Here is a 20,984-nt window from a genome sequence, read left to right as displayed (position 1 = left end):
TGTTGGTATAGTGACAGTTTAATAAGACAAACATCAGACTCTCAAAGGACATTACTATATTCTTCATTATGTAGGTACCGGTAATTTTCTCACAAAAAAATTAAATGTATCTTATGTCAAAAACATGCGGCTGAATGGAAGTATACTTGTGTGTAATAGATATTCAGAAAAAGTAAAGCCATGAAGATTGGTAAGCAATCTGATGAAAAGGATGCTAAAACACAGACAATGAGATGGACAGAAGACATGCGACAAGTTTGAAAGCCCATTACCTTTTTCCATATTTCCAGGAGATGTGTCATTTAAGTCACCAAACTGCAAGAATTGGACATAAATGGTTTTGTAAAATTAATTTTTAAAATGTATTGCTATCCAAAGTTAACGGGAATCTGTCATTAGGATCAACCATCCTAACCGTGTATATGGGCATGTAGGTCATAGAAAGTTGAATAAACTGATACCTTGATATTTGCGATCTGATCACTTATTTCAGAGAAATCCATGTTTTTCTGAATATGTAAATGGGGTGTCAAGACCACTGGTTTGGACATCTTTCCGAGAGTCTGCCTTCAAAGCTTATTTTAATACCTAGCAACACCTCTGTATGTAAACTGATCCCCTCGCTGCATGAGTGACTTTCTGCATAGGGGACAACCAGACACGGCAGAAGGAAGTTGAAGCCAATGCCCATAGAAGGGGAGAACAATGTGCAGAAGGGGGGACAATGGCAAGCTGCGCATGCCAGAGATTTCATGAATTAAGCCTGACGTCACACGTGCAGCAAGGGGATCAACTGGCAGACATTAATGATGTATACTGCTCATATGACATACATGTCTCCAAAGAGGATATCCCATTAAGTTCTACTTCAGCTCTTGGGAGAAGCACAATCTTATAAGAAGAAAAGGATGTGCACCGAGACCCTAGACAATGATTAAAATGCTTGTGGGTGTAGATGGAGTAGAATTTAATAAAAAACTAAAATCTTTTTTTACTTTTACTAATACTTTGACACTGTGTTCTAATGATTTCACTTTCTAACACCATTAAAACCAGGGTAAGAGAAAAAATGTTAAGACAGCAATTATGCTTTTATTAGATACTGTATATGAAAGAAAGACTTTGAACAAGTTACATTTCTATTAAGCAATATTAATAAAAGGAGAATGTCCATTCATGTATTCATAGTGCAGTCTTGGTGTTCACGCTCAAGATCTAATCAGCCTCATGGTTAAGCAGGCTTATAGCAAAGGTACGTTCACATTTTTACCAAAGATTAAAGCGCACCAGTCAGCAGGATTGTGCTCAGTAAACTACATACACTGTCAGATGGGCGCAGTTACACTGATTAAAATGATACCTTTGTTGATGAAATCCATGGACTTCATTTTCATTTCTGGAGAAAAATAAATTTCCCTGCAGCAATATGGCGCCGCCGGGTGTGCTTGGGCAGTAGCATCTCTAGGCAAACAAGAGATGCTAATGCGCATGTGCGGGCAGCGGAGTCATTTTGCTGTAGGCAAATTTCTTCATGTGTACCACAATTACACAGGCAGTATTTAAAATAGTAGACAAAAAACCTTCATTTTTCAAAGTGACATTAGTCTAGATACAATATTTCTTATATATTAATGTATGGAGTGCCGAAGTTCGTTTTGCAATTGAGATTACTCTTTTCTTCAGAGCACCCGAACAGACCAGTGAGCGACCCCTCTCTTTTTTCTAAAATAGTAGACAGTCACTGAAGGCACAGTGACCTGTCAGAAGCCATACAGTGGAATACATAAGCAGAGCACCACATAAAGCCCCTCCACAAGCACAAGCATATCATTATGTCAGAAATTAAAATAAAGATTAATAAAGAACCACAGCTCGGATTTAATCAACAAAAGTATCATTTTACTCAGTGTAACGGCGCCCATCTGAAAGTGTATGTGGTTTACTGAACACAATCCTGCTGACAGGTGCGCTTTGAATTATAGGAAGTCAAAAATGGCATGGCATTGTACTGACAAAAGGAAAGGAATAGCAGCTTGGCACTAGCCAGTTCATTCCATTCTCCATCCCATCTGATTTTCTAAAAATACATTTGGATGGAGGACCTCTTTATATACAGTGCCTACAAGTAGTATTCAACCCCCTGCAGATTTAGCTGGTTGACACATGCGGAATTAACTTGGCATTGTGACATTTGTACTGTAGATCAGCCTGGAAGTGGGAAATGCACTGCAGCAAATTTTTTTTAATTTTTTATTATCTTTTTTTTTTTAAAACGTAAAAAGTTAATTCAGAGTGTCATTTATTATTCAACCCCTCAAACCACAAGAATTCTGTTTGGTCCCCCTAAAGTATTAAGAAGTAGTTCAGGCACCAAGAATAATGAGCTTCACATGTGTGGATTAAAGATCTCTTTTGCCAGCCTTTTCTGACTATTTAAGACCCTCCCCAAACTTGTGAACAGCACTCAGACATGGTCAACATGGGAAAGACAAAGGAGCATTCCAAGGCCATCAGAGACAAGATCGTGGAGGGTCACAAGGCTGGCAAGGGGTACAAAACCCTTTCCAAGGAGTTGGGCCTACCTGTCTCCACTGTTGGGAGCATCATCCGTAAGTGGAAGGCTTATGGAACTACTGTTAGCCTTCCACGGCCAGGACAGCCTTTGAAAGTGTCCTCCCGTGCCGAGGCCAGGCTTGTCCGAAGAGTCAAGGCTAACCCAAGGACAACAAGGAAGGAGCTCCGGGAAGATCTTATGGCAGTGGGGACATTGGTTTCAGTCAATACCATAAGTAACGTACTCCACCGCAATTGTCTCCGTTCCAGACGAGCCCGTAAGGTACCTTTACTTTCAAAGCATCATGTCAAGGCTCGTCTACAGTTTGCTCATGATCACTTGGAGGACTCTGAGACAGACTGGTTCAAGGTTCTATGGTCTGATGAGACCAAGATCGAGATCTTTGGTGCCAACCACACACGTGACGTTTGGAGACTGGATGGCACTGCATACGACCCCAAGAATACCATCCCTACAGTCAAGCATGGTGGTGGCAGCATCATGCTGTGGGGCTGTTTCTCTGCCAAGGGGCCTGGCCATCTGGTCCGCATCCATGGGAAGATGGATAGCACGGCCTACCTGGAGATTTTGGCCAAGAACCTCCGCTCCTCCATCAAGGATCTTAAGATGGGTCGTAATTTCATCTTCCAACAAGACAACGACCCAAAGCACACAGCCAAGAAAACCAAGGCCTGGTTCAATAGGGAAAAAGTCAAGGTGTTGGAGTGGCCTAGTCAGTCTCCTGACCTTAACCCAATTGAAAACTTGTGGAAGGAGCTCAAGAATAAAGTCCACATGTGACACCCAAAGAACCTAGATAACTTGGAGAAGATCTGCATGGAGGAGTGGGCCAAGATAACTCCACAGACCTGTGCTGGCCTGATCAGGACTTATAAAAGACGATTATTAGCTGTAATTGCAAACAAGGTTTATTCCACAAAATATTAAACATAGGGGTTGTATAATAATTGACCCACACTTTTATGTTTAAAATTTAATAAAATTCAACTGAGCAACATAACTTTTTGGTTTGTAAGATTTATGCTTCTGTTCATAAAACCTACTCTCGTTTGCAGTTTGAAGGCTCTAACTTATTTGCATCTTATCAAACCAGCTAAATCTGCAGGGGGTTGAATACTACTTGTAGGCACTGTAAGTCTGTTGGATTCTAATTCATTTGATTGCCTTGTTCTCAGTTCATCTAATTCTTCATAGAATGCTTATAGGCTCGTGGTCATTGGCATTTTATGTGTACAGCATAGCTTTATGATCCATAGCATTGATTTAACTTGAAGCTTGTTTGTCTTCAAAGCGAAATCTATTACAAAGTCCCCAACCATGTGTCATTTCTCTTACTGGTGTATTTTGTGCGTGGTCATCTCAGGCACCAAGGTCCAGTTGAGATTGATACCTCTGCAGCCCCTATAGCTATGCTCCTGCATAACAGATCTATATTTATTCAGCACAGCATACCAACTATGTATCGGAAATATATACTGCTCAAAAAAATAAAGGGAACATTCAAATAACACATCCTAGATCTGAATGAATGAAATATTCTCATTGAATACTTTGTTCTGTACAAAGTTGAATGTGCTGACAACAAAATCACACAAAAATCATCAATGGAAATCAAATTTATTAACCAATGGAGGCCTGAATTTAGAGTCACTTCCAAAATTAAAGTGGAAAAACACATTACAGGCTGATCCAACTTTGATGTAATGTCCTTAAAACAAGTCAAAATGAGGCTCAGTATTGTGTGTGACCTCCACGTGTCTGTATGACCTCCCTGCAATGCCTGGGCATGCTCCTGATGAGGTTGGGGATTGTCTCCTGTTGGATCTCCTCCCAGACCTGGACTAAAGCATCCGCCAACTCCTGGACAGTTTGTGGTGCAACGTGACGTTGGTGAATGGAGCGAGACATGATGTCCCAGATGTGCTCAATTGGATTCAGGTCTGGGGAACGGGCGGGCCAATCCATAGCTTCAATGCCTTCATCTTGCAGGAACTGCTGATACACTCCAGCCACATGAGGTCTGGTATTGTCCTGCATTAGGAGGAACCCAGGGCCAACCGCACCAGCATATGGTCTCACAAGGGGTCTGAGGATCTCATCTCGGTACCTAATGGCAGTCAGGCTACCTCTGGCGAGCACATGGAGGGCTGTGCGGCCCTCCAAAGAAATGCCATCCCACACCATTACTGACCCACTGCCAAACCGGTCATGCTGAAGGATGTTGCAGGCAGCAGATCGCTCTCCATGGCGTCTCCAGACTGACAGTCTGTCACATGTGCTCAGTGTGCCTGCTTTCATTTGTGAAGAGCACAGGGCGTCAGTGGCGACTTTGCCAATCCTGGTGTTCGGTGGCAAATGCAAAGTGTCCTGCACGGTGTTGGGCTGTGAGCACAACCCCCATCTGTGGACGTCGGGCCCTCATACCACCCTCATGGAGTCGGTTTCTAACCGTTTGTGCAGACACATGCACATTTGTGGCCTGCTGGAGGTCATTTTGAAGGACTCTGGCAGTGCTCCTCCTGGTCCACCTTGCACAAAGGAGGAGGTAGCAGTCCTGCTGCTGGGTTGTTGCCCTCTTACGGCCCCCTCCACGTCTCCTGGTGTACTGGCCTGTCTCCTGGTAGCGCCTCTAGCCTCTGGACACTACGCTGACAGACACAGCAAACCTTCTTGCCACAGCTCGTATTGATGTGCCTTCCTGGATGAGTTGCACTACCTGAGCAACTTCTGTGGGTTCTAGAGACCATCTCATGCTACCACTACCACGAGTGTGAAAACACAACCAACATTCAAAAATGACCAAAACATCAGCCAGAAAGCATTGGCACTGAGATGTGGTCTGTGGTCCCCACCTGCAGAACCACACCTTTATTGAAGGTTTCTTGATAATTGCCAATAATTTCCATCTATTGTCTATTCCATTTGCACAACAGCATCTGAAATTGATTGTCAATCAGTGTTGCTTCCTAAGTGGACAGTTTGATTTCACAGAAGTTTGATTTACTTGGAGTTATATTCTGTAAGTGTTCCCTTTATTTTTTTGAGCAGTGTATAATCTGACACTCACCGCACATCCTGGAAGTTTTCTACGTCTTAGGCTTTATTCACACATCAGTATTTTTGATCAGTTTTTCATCAGTATTTGTATGCCAAAACCAGGAGTGTCTCCAAAACACAGAACAGGTGTCAATCTTTCAATTATAGTTTTCCTATGTAAGTTCCAATCCTGGTTTTGGCATAGAAATACTGATGCATAATACTGGCCAAATACTGATGTGTGAATAAGTCCTTATTGAATGAATTCTAAAATCTACGTTTCCATAACGATCATTAAAATGAACATTGTCAACCTCAATATTCTCACACAGCATGTAGCATCATTTCTAGAAGGATGGGGCAACCAGAACATTTTATAACCTGACATTTTGTTCCATTATCCTCCATTTTTAGTTCCTCGCTTTTCACCTATAGAGTACTGCTATTTCTGCCTGGAGCCAACTGTAAGATACTGAAAGCTGGTAGTCCAGTTTGGTATGTCTTATGCTGCAAATAATCCATTATAAAACATATGGTGACACACTCACCTCTCCCATGACGGCAATTGGGGATTCACCAGTTGCCTGAGCAACCCTATGTTCAACTAAATAAAACATGTATTCATCGTAGAGAAGGCGAATCAGATGGAAAGAGCCAAAGCTAGCAGCACTGCGCAGGGTTAAGTCACGGATAACCATGGAACTGTTTGAGAAAACAAATGCACGTTAAGTGATTAGGTATATTTTTGAAGAATCTTTAAAAATATTCTAATGATGTAGGGGAGACATCTAAATGACGGTCATAAATATATGGTAGATTTCCAACTTTGATCTATTTGTAAAGTCCACCAGCACATGAACTGCATGGTCATTAGTAGGTTGTATTCTTTCAATGGAGCAGATAGACAATTGAGAGACCTTGCGTCTCACCCTATGCTTGCTCTAAGCTATTCTGGTCCATTACCCCAATCAATCCAGGGAATGATTCAGGTATCTTAAGGCAGGTTTACACGGGCATGCCTACAGTATATGAGCATCGATTGACAATATAACCAGTTTATCAGAGCTCATTTAAGGCCCTTTTACATGAAAAAAAATATAGAGAGTGTTTTAGATACAAATGATTGCTAATATAATTCATTCATCACTGATCAGTTGGCCCCATAAAGTTTGTATATTGTTGTCTGCTGCTGCAAATCCTCTTTTCACACTGAATAATGATGATGTTGCTGATAACAATGAATGAAGGTTGCATAAAAGATGTGACCTGCTGACGAACGATAGTTTTGCCTGTTTGCTCGGTATAACTATAAGGCCAGGATCAGATGAGTGTATTATAAAACGTCCAATTCAACCAGAAAGATGGACAATATCCGTCTGCCATCTTTATATCTGTTTTTTACATCTATCTGTTTGACATTCGTGTGTCCGTTTTTTACATTCATGCACATCTGTATATCATTCATTTTTAAACATCAACATTAAAAAAATGTACAAGACCAAATACAGTTTCCTATGTTAATAATGACAATGTTTCCCTAAAAATGAAATACAATATGGAATATCCCTATGAGATCAGATTATTTTTGCACACTCATAGACTGGAATAGTTGAGACTTACCCAAAATACAGAAGAGATTAGGGCATGCTGCAATTATTTTCACATGGATATTCAGTCCGTGTGAAAAAGACTCTAATCTGAAAAGCCTTATTCAATAACATTGCTTAGTGTGCTGTCTGATTTTAATACGTAAAGCACAAGTCCATATCATACACTAGTTTGAACTAAGATTTTGGGCTGTTTTTACAGTCACGTCATGGTTTTCTCATTTATAGGATATATGATAAATAGATAGATACCGTGGCTTGTGACAGTATTCACCCCCATTGGCATTTTTTTGCGTTTTGCTACCTCACAACCTGGAATTTCACTGTTTTTTTTTGAGGGTTTGCATCAGTTCAAGTAAAGAACATGCCTACAACTGTGAACATTTGGTTTTCTTGTTATTGTGAAGCAACCAACAAAATAACTGAAAACTTCAGTGTGCATAACTATTCACCCCCCTAAAGTCAGTACTTTGTATAGCCTCCTTTTGCGAAATAAGTCTCCACGAGTTATCCTCATCTTGCCACTGGGATTTTTGCTCAATCCTCAAGGCAAAACTGTTCCAGATCCATCAAGTTAGATGGTTTCCTCCAGTGAACAGCAATCTTCAAGTTTGACCACAGATTCTCAATTGGATTAAGGTCTGGGCTTTGATTAGGCCACTCCAAAACATTAACACGTTTCCCCTTAAACCACTCGAGTGTTGCTTTAGCTGCAGTATGCTTTGGGTCATTGTCTTGTTGGAAGGTGAACCTCCGTCCCAGTCTCAAATCACTGATAGACTGAAACAGGTTTTCCTCAAGAATATCCCTGTATTTTGCACCATCCATCTTCCCCTCGACTCCGATCATTTTCCCTGTCCCTGCTGCTGAAAAACATCCCCACAGCATGATACTGCCACCACCATGTTTCACTGTGGATGGTGTTCTTGGGAAGATGAGCTGTGTTGGTTTAGCGCCAGACATAGTGTTTACCTTGGTAGCCAAAAAGTTAAATTTTGGTCTCATCTGACAACATAAGCTTCCTCCATAAATTTGAGGAGTATCCCACATGTCTTTTGGCAAACTCAAAATGAGCCTTACATTTTTTGTGTATAAGTAAATGTTTATACTGCCCACGCTTCCATAAAGGCAACTTGTATGGAGTGTACGGCTTACTGTGGTTGTTAGGACAAATACTCCAGTCTCTGCCTGGGAACGCTGTAGCTCAGTCTACCTACCCTGTTTAGTCCCTTTATCAATTGTTGAGTAATCCCAGACCTTTTCTGGTGTGGTACGTGCTTCACAAACCGTACAACATTTGCCTCTAGCCCACTGATGTTACTGATCCCGTGATGAATCTCTTTGCCATTTACCATAAGGATTCTGTGTGGTGTTATTTGGGTATACTTCACCACATTCAGCCTTCCTATCTATCTCTGACCAAATACTTATATGGTTGGTTTTTCCCATTCTAGTCTTGGTGACCACTAGGGGTCTGTTAGGTGATTTCCATTTCCCCTCTTCCCAATTAAGTGACCACATGGTCATTGTGACGTCTGCGTGTCACCGCTGGTTGATGCGGTGCATATACCGGAAGCGATCGGGCCGCAACCGGAAGTGACGTATCGGCAGCTAATGAGCGCGGCCAAATACAAAAAGGTTAGCTGTTGTCTATGAGGTGCGCCGCACGCCAGAAAATGCAACAGACTTTGACACACCAAGACTCATCTCCCCTGATGATCCACTAACGTGAGGAAACGCGTCGGGAGTGTGTCCATTGCACGGCTGGAGGCTGAGTACATAGAGAGCCCTGGTCTGTGAGCTGATGAGAGCATTGGAGCTCACTGACATCAGAAGTGGTGAGACTGTTCCATTATTATATCATAGTAATGACTCTCTAATTTAACCACTATATGTCATATCCACGTTGCTGCTTCTCTCAGCTGGTCTATAGTTATTGACCATTTATCTGTCAGCTAATTTGGTGGGTCAGTCGTACATAGGTAATTACCTGCGTCACTTAATGACCCATACATCATTCACACCCCCAACACACAGGGAGGTGTAGGTCCCAATAACGGTGACAGACATTTTGTTGCACTCATGGTCCTTGTGACCTTTTTATTAATTTCTTGATTCATTTTAGCTACATTAATAAAGGTTACATTTTAACTTTTCTTCACCACTTCTCTGCTGTGCCATATTGATTACTAAGTGGTTTCAACAATACCCTATCGCTTTTACAATTTAATTTATGTGGTATGGCTGGTTTTCTGTCAGCGGGTATCGACACTAGTCGGTGGGCAACAGAGGCGAGGGAGGTATTTTCTGAGCACACGTTCTCTCAGAAAAGGTACAAACCCACTTTTTCGGCTGCTTTTAAGGAGCTAACAAAAATCTATAAACAGCAGATTACATCATGGTGGGAGGTGCAGGCCCTAGATAATTACATCAAGGCTGGTATTGTTCCTAGAAACCTCCGCATCACACTGTTGCCCTCGTTTAGATATAAGAATCCGAGTTTATTAAGTCTATGGGAAAAAGAAGCAACAGAGAGCTCCCTTAGATTTATGAGACTCTTATTAGAATAAGAGAAAGCAACATTAACTACTTTGAACGACTCCCTTAAAACCCAATTAGAGACAACAAAAAAATTCTCTCTTGAATCTGAGTTCACATCAAAGGAGACCTTACTTCAGAACACGTTGGAAAGATTCCAATATCATCTGAAGGAACGCAAACACAATTTTTTGTAAGAAATTTGCAGGAGTTTAAGGACAAAAAGGCCTACACTTTTCCAACAAACAGGGGTTTTAGGCACTTGGACACTGACTTATCATCAACAGACACTGACTTCTCAGACTCAGAGGCAAGACCCAAGTCTCAACGAGGTAGACAAAGGGGCAGGGACGGTAGGGGACGGAGTAACAATAGGAGATCCCCCCCTAGGACACATTTTTTAGAAGATCCCCTACGCAGCAGGTTCAATGTGACCAATCCCCCGACCCTACAATAAACCCCCAAATATTCAATCTGTCCTCTAGGGCCCTCACAGCCCCGGAAATGGCAGTATTGAGTAAGGGTCTGACCTTTGTACCAACCACTGACTATGACTCGTTTGAAACCATTAAGGACATAAACCTGTTTGCCCGAAAATTTAAATGGCGTAAACATTTTATTAGGAATGACAAACAAACGTGTGCCGAATTTGGAGTACAAGATGACCTATTAACAGATATTAGGACACTTTTTCACCTCAGTGACCTTGACCCTAACTCCGAAGGGAAGGGCCCTTTCACGGACCTCAAGTCTAAAAGCATAAAAATGCCCCCCCCTCAATACGACCTCGGCCCGATTGACGTCTTCCTTAGCATAGTGACTAAAGACTTGCAAGACATGGAGAGACAACCATCATGGGATAAGTACAATCTTACACGCCAAGAAATGCAAGCCCTAATGGCCCTCGAAAAAGATCACACAATAACCACAAACCGTCAGACAAAGGCGGCAAAGTGGTGAGCATGAATACGGGTGATTACCACTCAATGTGTACTAAACTGGTAAAAGATAAGAACTGTTATTGTATTCTGGACTCCAATCCAACGAAGGAGTTTTCCCTAGAATTACATAGATTAGCCAGGGAGGCCCTGGGTAATGGGGTCCTTAGTAAACAGGAGTTAGACTTCATCTGTCCAAGCCATCCAGTTATGGCGACTTTTTACAGTTTACCGAAAGTACACAAAGGACTAAAACCACTGAAGGGGCGACCAATTGTGTCAGGGGTTAACAACCTGACCCAAAATTTGGGCATCTATTTGGATAAGGTGCTAGGTCCATTTGCAACGGGTCTTAATTAATTTGTTGGCGACACAACCGATCTTCTTAGAAGATTGGAAAACATGGTGGTGGACCCCGAGGTGATGTTAGCTAGTATCAATGTGGAATCGTTATACTCTTCAATACGACATGAGAGGGGCCTGGTGGCAGTCCAATTCTTTCTGAGTGGGAGGGGCAGACAATATAATGAGCACAATAGGTTCATCCTGGAGGCACTTCGTTTTTGCTTTTCAAGAAATGTCTTTTTGTTCGACAGGAAGTATTTCCACCATCTCAGGGGTACAGCGATGGGGAGTCCATGTGCCCCATCGTACGCTAATCTGTACCTGGGCTGGTGGGAGGAAACCGTGGTTTTCGGGGACATACCTGTGGAGGAAAGTGACAGTGTGCTTCTGTGGATTCGTTATATTGATGACGTTTTAGTGATGTGGAAAGGGGACAAGAGACATTTTGAGGACTTTGTTGGCAGACTCAACCACAATGACCTGAACCTCCGCTTCACCTTCGAGATAGACATGGAGAGACTCCCCTTGTTGGATATCCTAATTCAAAAGGGGGGGGGATGGATTGTTAAGCACTAAAACATTCAGGAAAGCAACCGCGACAAATTCCCTTCTGAGGTGGGAGAGCAGTCACCCAATCCCCCTCAAGAAGGGAATCCCCAAAGGGCAGTTCATGCGTGTCCGCAGGAACTGTTCGGATGACATCTCCTTTGAAGAGCAGGCCGTTGATCTGCGTAGACGGTTTCATAAGAGGGGCTATCGGGGAAAGGATGACAATACATGCAGGCTCATCACTACCTTCTCCAATAGAGCACATACGGTCCACAAGATACTGCTGAAGCACTGGCCAATCCTCCAGATGGATGAGGATATAGGCACAATTGTCAGCTCTGTGCCCCAAATCACCTACAAAGAGTCAGATCCCTGAAGGATAGGCTTGTTCATAGCCACTACACTAGCCATCATGAAGACAGTTGGTTACCAGGGTCCACAAAAGGTAGCTTTAGATGTAGTGGGTGTGTGGCCTGCAAGTTGATGACCCAGAGTAAGAATTTTACGAGCAACATTACGGGTGAGACCTTTGTAATAAAACACTTCATCAACTGCAGGTCAAAAGAGATAATATACAAGGCCACGTGCTTCTGTGGTGTGGAATACGTGGGGAAGACCAAAAGGGAGCTCAGGAGAAGGGTGGGGGAGCACCAGCGAGACATTACCCAGAAGAGAGAGACCCCCATAGCAAGACATGTCAATACTATGCATCCAGATCATCCGGACGCTATGCGATTCATGGGCATCGACAAAATTCCTGCCCCGCCTAGGGGAGGCGATTGGGACAAGCTGATCCTACAGAGAGAAACCAAACGGATCTATAAGTTACAGACAGTAACCTCATATGGCCTGAATGAACAGCTGTCTTTTAGGTCTTTTCTTTAGTTATAGGGACAACGTAGGGAGGGGAGTGTGGGAACAGCCGCCGCGGAGTGGGGGTGCCATTTGCGCAGATTCCTAGGGTGCCAACCTCCACTGTTAGGTAGGGAATACTGTGGTGAGAGTGTTAATAGGGCCTGTTAAGATCTTCTCCTTCCTCTTTCCTGTCACCACCTGCGGTCCCGACAGCAGTTCTCCCTGTGGCTTAGTCTACCTACCCTGTTTAGTCACTTTATCAATTGTTGAGTAATCCCAGACCTTTTCTGGTGTGGTGCGTGCTTCCCAAACCGTACATCATTTGCCTCTAGCCCACTGATTTTACTGATCCCGTGATGAATCTCTTTGCCATTTACCATAAGGGTGCTGTGTGGTGTTATTTGAGTATACTTCACCACATTCAGCCTTCCTATCTATCTCTGACCAAATACTTATATGGTTGGTTTTTCCCATTCTAGTCTTGGTGACCACTATGGGTCTGTTAGGTGATTGCCACTTCCCCTCTTCCCAATTAAGTGACCACATGGTCATTGTTTATCTTTTGTGGTTGTCATCACTACCGCAGTAAGCGTCTTACCCGATTTGTGAGCACTGCAGTACGCGCGCACCGGATGTGACGTCTGCGTGTCACCGCTGGTTGATGCGGTGCATATACCGGAAGCAATCGGACCACAACCGGAAGTGACGTATCGGCTGCTAATGAGCGTGGCCAAATACAAAAAGGTTAGTTGCTGTCTATGAGGTGTGCCACACGCCAGAACCGGCGACAGACTTTGACACACCAACACTCATCTCCCCGGATGATCCACTAACGTGAGGAAACGCATCGGGAGTGTGTCCATTGCACGGCTGGAGGCTGAGTACATAGAGAGCCTTGGTCTGTGAGCTGATGAGAGCATTGGAGATCACTGACATCAGAAGTGGTGAGACTGTTCCATTATTCTATCATAGTAATGACTCTCTAATTTAACCACTATATGTCATATCCACGTTGCTGCTTCTCTCAGCTGATCTATAGTTATTGACCATTTAGCTGTCAGCTAATTTGGTGGGTCAGTCGCACATAGGTAATTATCTGTGTCACTTAATCATTCACACCCCCAACACACAGGGAGGTGTAGGTCCCAATAACGGTGACAGACATTTTGTTGCACTCATGGTCCTTGTGACCTTTTATTAATTTCTTGATTCATTTTAGCTACATTAATAAAGGTTACATTTTAACTTTTCTTCACCACTTCTCTGCTGTGCCATATTGATTACTAAGTGGCTTCAACATTACCCTATCACTTTTCCAATGAAAAACATCCCCACAGCACGATACTGCCACCACCTTTCACTGTGGATGGTGTTCTTGGGAAGATGAGCTGTGTTCGTTTGGCGCCAGACATGGTGCTTACCTTGGTAGCCAGAAAGTTCAATTTTCCTCTCATCTGACAACATAAGCTTCCTCCATAAATTTGGGGAGTATCCCACATGTCTTTTGGCAAACTCAAAATGAGCCTTACAATTTTTGTGTATAAGTAAATGTTTATACTGCCCACTCTTCCATAAAGGCAACTTGTATGGAGTGTACGGCTTACTGTGGTCGTTAGGACAAATACTCCAGTCTCTGCCTGGGAACTATGTAGCTCCTTCAGTGTTACCTTTGGTCTTTGTGCTGCCTCTCTGATTAATGCCCTCCTTGCTCAGGCTGAGAGTTTTGGTGGTGCCCTCTCTTGGCAGGCTTATTATGGTACCATGTTCTTTCCATTTGATGATAATGGATTTGATGATGCTCCGGGGGATTATCAGAGATTGGGATATTTTTTTATAACCCAACTCTGATTTTTACTTAGCAACAACTTTGTTCCTGACTTGTTTGGAGATCTCCTTGGGCTTCAAGGCATTGTTTGGTTAGTGGTGCCCCTTGCTTAATGGTGTTGCAGCCTCTGTGGCCTTTCAGAAAAGGTGTGTATATACTGACAGACCAGGTGACACTTAGATTGCACACAGTGGACTTTCTTTCACAAAACATGTGACTTATAAAGGTAATTGCTTGCACCAGAAATTTTTAGGGGCTTCATTGTAAAAGGGGTGAATACATATGTAGATGCTATTTTTTAGTTATTCAATCCCATACATTTAATTTATGCCTATATTTTTCTCACTTCACTTCACCAACTTAGACTATTTAGTGCTGATGCATCACACACAAATCAGATTACAAAAATATTTAAACACAGGTTGTAATGTAACAAAATAGGTAAAAAGCCAAGGGGGTGAATACTTTTGCAAGCCATTGTAGATGCTGCAGATAGATGGAATCCACAATCAATTTAATAAAAATTGTCATGTAGCACAAATATGAAGCAAGAATTCTTTAAAAAACAAAATTCTCTTAACAGGGCCAAAATCATTTTTAACACTTTATGCATGACAAAATGGAATGATATAATAAAAGACGAGAGGCATTAAACTTTCCTTATAAGTGATTTAGAAAGTTTTCTATCTATCCCCTCTTTCGGAGGCAGTCCTAATAGTTCTTAAAAAGATCTACAAGGGTAAACCAATTGTATTAAGTGGTAAATGTCACTGAGCCTGTACTATCACTGTATTACCTGTAAAATGACCATTTAAGCAGAAATTGTCGAGCTGCCTTAGGAAAGCTGGGCCTTCCTTCGTACGGCTTGAGTGCTTGCGTCACCACATTATCGAGCCAGGCAGCCCACTGCTCCAAAGTGCTTTGCTGCTGAAGAGTCATTTTGAAGTCGGTTTCTAGTCTCTGCACCATGTTGTCATCACACTGGCACACCCAGGAAGCCTGCTCCTATCACAAACCAAGACACAATCACATTTCATGTCATATTGCTTCAATCAAGTGCTAAGGATCCGTTTAAAGGGACCGCTTGTCCATTGAGCAAGATGCTCCACAGCACCTTCGCCAGTGGCCACAGCGCTACCTTTTGGAGACTCATAGCACTATATATGCTTCACGTTCTCCCATTTCAGCATCTTGTGTCGGCGAGACCAAGGCTAATGAGGAGCTGATATTCAGTTCGTCTCCATATGAACCTTTTAGACCTTACATTGAACCCATAAATCAGGGGCAAACAGACAGAAGAGGGGCCCTGTGCAAAAACAGTATTTGGACCATTTGCAGTCCAATATTGTGTCTGCGCCAGAAGCTGTTTGCTTGATTGTAGGTGGAAGTGGGCTACCTTAGCGCTTGAGCCTTTGAGCGGATGCACAGGTTGCACAAATAGTGTGTCTGACCTGCTGAAAATAAAAATTCCTTAACTGCAAGAGTCAAACATTGGAGTTTGCTGTGCCATCTACATAGATTATGTCATAAATTACAGTCATAAATTTATGATAATTGGATACCAGAAAAATGGGAGTTGTATAACATCAGTGGCAGGTAGCAGCAATGTACATCCATTTCATATTACCTGGACATTGGCAAAGTCCACGCGGTTGAGGTCATTAAGCATCTGGTTAATCTGAGATGTGTTCTGGAGCACGGCACGCGCTGCCTGAGCCAAGTGATTGAGAGATGTATATCTTCGCAGAGTTTGAGCAAAGGCACTTACAGCTGCAACCTGTCCAACCAAAAAAAGCATTTCAAATACATCTTCAGTGCACTGTATCCTTCCTATTTATTTTTTTTGCAGAGAAACTCACCTTGGTTTGTACCATTCTTTGTGGAATATTACTCATGGCACTAGAGAGCCAACCTTCAAGGCTTTTTGCAAAGTTTCGAACGGCTTGGGTCAAGGCACCTGAAGAATACAGTAGAGTTCAGACCATGTAAATAACGGTAAAAGTTAGATAATAATATGTTTTCTAAGTTCATATTGTGTTAAAAACAGAGTTTACCTATCAAATGGGAGCAAACTAAAACAAAACACAAATGGACACAAAGATCAAACACATAGCAGAAAAAGGAAGCCACATTTGTCAAAACTAATGCATTACAAGATGCCCTTGATATGGGAGAAAGCTGATAACAAAATGAGCCCATACAGAACTAATGCTACTCATAACTAACATTTTTACTACAGGCTGATATACACTGCTCAAAAAAATAAAGGTAATACTTAAACAACAGAATATAACTCCAAGTACATCAAACTTCTGTGAAATCAAACTGTCCACTTAGGAAGCAACACTGATTGACAATCAATTTCACATGCTGTTGTGCAAATGGAATAGACAATAGATGGAAATTATTGGCAATTATCAAGAGACCCTCAATAAAGGAGTGGTTCTGCAGGTGGGGACCACAGACCACATCTCAGTACCAATGCTTTCTGGCTGATGTTTTGGTCACTTTTAAATGTTGGTTGTGCTTTCACACTCATGGCAGCATGAGACGGACTCTACACCCCACAGAAGTTGCTCAGGTAGTGCAGCTCATCCAGGATGGCACATCAATGCGAGCTGTGGCAAGAAGGTTTGCTGTGTCTGTCAGCGTAGTGTCCAGAGGATGGAGGCGCTACCAGAAGACAGGCCAGTACACCAGGAGACATGGAGGGGGCCGTAGGAGGGCAACAACCCAGCAGTAGGACCGCTACCAACGCCTTTGTGCAAGGAGGAACAGGGGGAGCACTGCCAGAGCCCTGCAAAATGACCTCCAGCAGGCCACAAATGTGCATGTGTCTGCACAAACGGTTAGAAACCGACTTCATGAGGGTGGTATGAGGGCCCGAAATCCACAGATGGGGGTTGTGCTCACAGCACAACACCGTGAAGGACGCTTGGCATTTGCCACAGACCACCAGGATTGGCAAAGTCGCCACTGGCGCCCTGTACTCTTCACAAATGAAAGCAGGTTCACACTGAGCACATGTGACAGACGTGACAGAGTCTGGAGATGCTGTGGAGAGCTATCTGCTGCCTGCAACATCCTTCAGCATGACCGGTTCAGCAGTGGGTCAGTAATGGTATGGGGTGGCATTTCTTTGGAGGGCCGCACAGCCCTCCATGTGCTCGCCAGAGGTAGCCTGACTGCCATTAGGTACCAAGATGAGATCCTCAGACCCCTTGTGAGACCATATGCTTGTGCGGTTGGCCCTGGGTTCCTCCTAATGCAGGACAATGCCAGACCTCATGTGGCTGGAGTGTGTCAGCAGTTCCTGCAAGATGAAGGCATTGAAGCTATGGACTGGCCCGCCTGTTCCCCAGACCTGAATCCGATTGAGCACATCTGGGACATCATGTCTCACTCCATCCACCAACGTCTCGTTGCACCACAGACTGTCCAGGAGTTGGCGGATGCTTTAGTCCAGGTCTGGGAGGAGATCCCACAGGAGACCATCCGCAACCTCATCAGGAGCATGCCCAAGCATTGTAGGGAGGTCAAACAGGCACGTGGAGGCCACACACGATACTGAGCCTCATTTTGACTTGTTTAAGGACATTACATCAAAGTTGGATCAGCCTGTAGTGTGTCTTTCCACTTTAATTTTGGGGGTGACTCCAAATCCAGGCCTCCATTGGTTAATAAATTTGATTTTTGTGTGATTTTGTTGTCAGCACATTCAACTTTGTACAGAACAAAGTATTCAATGAGAATATTTCATTCATTCAGATCTAGGATGTTATTTGAGTGTTCCTGTAGCATCGGCGTCTCTGCCTCCTGCCGGGCAGAGACGCCGTTTCCCTCACCGCCGCGGTCCTGGTCCGGCGTCTTCCTGCTCCCCTGCTGCTGTGGTGCACACTGCGCGCAGCTTCCCGGGCACTGTGCTTAGGGCGCGCGCTCCCTCCCTCTTAAAGGGGCCGCGCGCGCCGTCCTAAAAAGTCCCCGGCCAATGGCCGGAGGACTTCTCCTATATAAGGCACCTCCTCCAAAATAGAGGTGCCTGTGCAAGGTTGTTGTTCCATGTGCTAACACTTGATTCAGCCCTCAGGTCCCGCTGCCTGTCAGTCCTGCCCGCCAGTCTGTCTACAGTCCAGCCCGCCAGTCTGTCTATAGTTCTGCCCGCCTGTCTTCCAGTTACCTGCCGTGACCGCCAGCCTGCCTACCTGGAGCACCTGCCAGTTACCTGCCGTGCCTGCCCGCCTGTCTACCTGGAGCACCTGCCAGTTACCTGCCGTACCAGCTAGCCTGCCTACCCGGAGCACCTGCCAGTTACCTGCCATGCCCGCAAGCCTGCCAACCCGGAGCACCTGCCAAGTAACCTGTCGTGCCCGCCAGCTTGCCTACCCGGAGCACCTGCCAGTTACCTGCGGTGCCCGCCAGCCTGCCAAGTAACCTGTCATGCCCGCCAGCTTGCCTACCTGGAGCACCTGCCAAGTAACCTGTCGTGTCCGCCTGCTTATCTACCTGGACTGCCCGCCAGCCTGCCTGCCGTGCTCATCCGCTGTACCGGTCAGCTCCTATCATCTGACCCGTGGGAGTCGCCTGCTCTCACACAAGTCGGTCCCAGAGTTGCACCTGGTTCACCTGCCCAGTCCCTCCCTGGTTCACGGAGTCGACTAAGCCGCCGTGTGACCTGGGTCAGGCCGAGTAGGCACTTAGTCACGCCCCTCTGGTCCCTCCTTACACCGAAGCACAGAGGTTCCACCACCTGGACCCATAACAGTTCCCTTTATTTTTTTGAGCAGTGTATTTTACTTCCATACATTGTAGTAAACTAGAGATTTGTGCATATAGGATTGCATACACTGGATACAGCTCCTCTGAAATGTAGTAGGTCTATACAACCTCCGGCTGTCATACAAGGCTCATACATTGACAGCAAGGAAAGATCTTAAAAATGGTGAGGGAATAAAACACAAAGGCCCCGATTCATTAACAATGACATTTCCTTTACCAGTCTTAATGAATCAAGTGCTGGCTTAAGATGTGGCAAATTTATTAAGAGACGTGAACCTCATTAAAGAATTTGAAGCATCTTTCAGCTGTCATGCACCATCATCCCAAGAAATGTACGACAGGCAGGGGATGGTGTACACTATTGTCAAAATTTGCCCCACTTTTGTGGCAGAAATAATGATAAACGTGTCAGCCATGTTTGGTCACACATCGTCCCACCCAGTTTCCTCCTACTTTTCACAAAGTTGACCGAACTGGCCAGGACTGGAGTAAAAACCCCAATGGTTGCACATATTTTGCAACCTTTCAAGTAGTTTTAAGTCAAGATTCTGGCAAAGGCTGCTTGACAAATCCAAACCAAAGACTCAGGTTCATCATTATTTTTACACATTCAGTAAAAGTTTAAGTTTTAGACATTTTTTATCTGTCATTAATGGCCTTTGTGCCATTTTAATCTAGTGTTTTCAATCCTCGTCACTTTTTAGGCTACCTCGACAATGTGGATGTGGTTTTTATTATATTTGTACTCCAATACCATAGTGGAGTACAAAAACTGTCTAATTTTTTTTTGGGGGGGGCAGTTGATAACTTACAAAGTGACATTTTTATGGGTTGTGCTACATTTTACTCAAAAGAAAAATACAAATGAGGCAAAAGAGCAAAAAAATGCATCTTTGAATTTGCACCAGTTCATCAAATATAATGCACCATTTTGATGAATTTAGTGAAAAATCTGTCCGTGTAAAAAGAAAGACAAAACAAAAAAGTAACTTAAAAATGCTGCAAATGATGTTACAGGGCTAAAGTAAATTAGATTGCATTTTTTTCATTATACAGTGATTGCTCTTTGTAAGGCCTACTTTACACGTCCGTATAAAACATGTACCGTATTTTGCAGATTATAAGACGCACCAGTTTATAAGACGCACCCCAAATTTTGTGAAGGAAAATAGGAAAAAAATGTTTTTTAATAAACCGGTGCGTATTATAATCAGCATACCTGGGGGGGCGACGTTGGTAGAGCGGGGTCCCAGGGTTGCTAAGGCAGGAGATGCTGCGGAGGCAGGATGGGGTGTTCAGAGGCGGGAGGCGGCTGCGGGCCCCATGCTGTCTGTCAAGTTCTGCTGGAGGTGTTCGGTGGTGCGTGGGCTCCCCCGACATTTTGTGGCAACCAGAGCCCCGCACCTTCCATACTATCCTATGCGAGATTTTGGCGCTCAATCTGAGCATGCGCCGCCTCTGGCGGCGATTTTCCTGGAGTCCACCGCATAGGACAGTATGGAAGGTGTGGGGCTCTGGCTGCCACAAAATGTCAGCGGAGCCCTCGCACCACCAAACCCCTTCAACAGACTGCATGGGGCCCACAGCCGCCTCCCGCCTCTGAACACCCTGTACTGCCTCCGCAGCATCTCCGGGACCCAGCAGCATCTCCAGTACCCCGCTCCACAGCAGCCGGTAAGGTGATTTCGCTTTGTAAGACGCACCTTTATTTTCCCCCCAAATCTGGGGGAAAAAAAGTGCAAATTATAAAACGAAAATTACGGTAAGTGAAAAAACTGTACTGGTGTCATCAGTGTTTTCCATCAGTGTGTCATCCATGTGTCCATTTTTATCATCAGTGTGTCATCTGTGTGTCTGTTCTTACCATTAGTGTGTCATCAGTGTGTTCGTTTTACCATCCGTGTGTCCGTTTTTACCAACAGTGTATTGTTTGTGTGTCC

General features: G+C 44.0%; 1 protein-coding gene across 5 annotated transcripts in view; it reads right to left on the bottom strand.

Annotated features, from left to right (window-relative positions):
* The window catches only part of RFX3 (regulatory factor X3), a 390,908-nt gene that overhangs the window by 10,528 nt on the left and 359,396 nt on the right, over positions 1-20,984 (bottom strand). For all 5 annotated transcript variants that reach the window (XM_073669195.1, XM_073669206.1, XM_073669227.1 and 2 more), the window contains 5 exons: positions 16,128-16,225; positions 15,896-16,045; positions 15,065-15,273; positions 6,160-6,313; positions 273-315 (listed from right to left, as the gene is read on the bottom strand). In XM_073669195.1, the coding sequence (XP_073525296.1) occupies positions 273-315; positions 6,160-6,313; positions 15,065-15,273; positions 15,896-16,045; positions 16,128-16,225 (654 nt within the window). The remainder of the gene's footprint in view (positions 1-272; positions 316-6,159; positions 6,314-15,064; positions 15,274-15,895; positions 16,046-16,127; positions 16,226-20,984) is intronic.

Source organism: Phyllobates terribilis, unplaced genomic scaffold, assembly GCF_046119375.1.
Source record: "Phyllobates terribilis strain yellow unplaced genomic scaffold, ASM4611937v1 Scaffold_1__5_contigs__length_1240528914, whole genome shotgun sequence".
In the NCBI taxonomy this organism is placed as follows: domain Eukaryota; kingdom Metazoa; phylum Chordata; class Amphibia; order Anura; family Dendrobatidae; genus Phyllobates; species Phyllobates terribilis.
The sequence above is the reverse complement of the archived record's forward strand: the minus strand, read 5'-3'. Positions and strand labels throughout refer to the sequence as shown.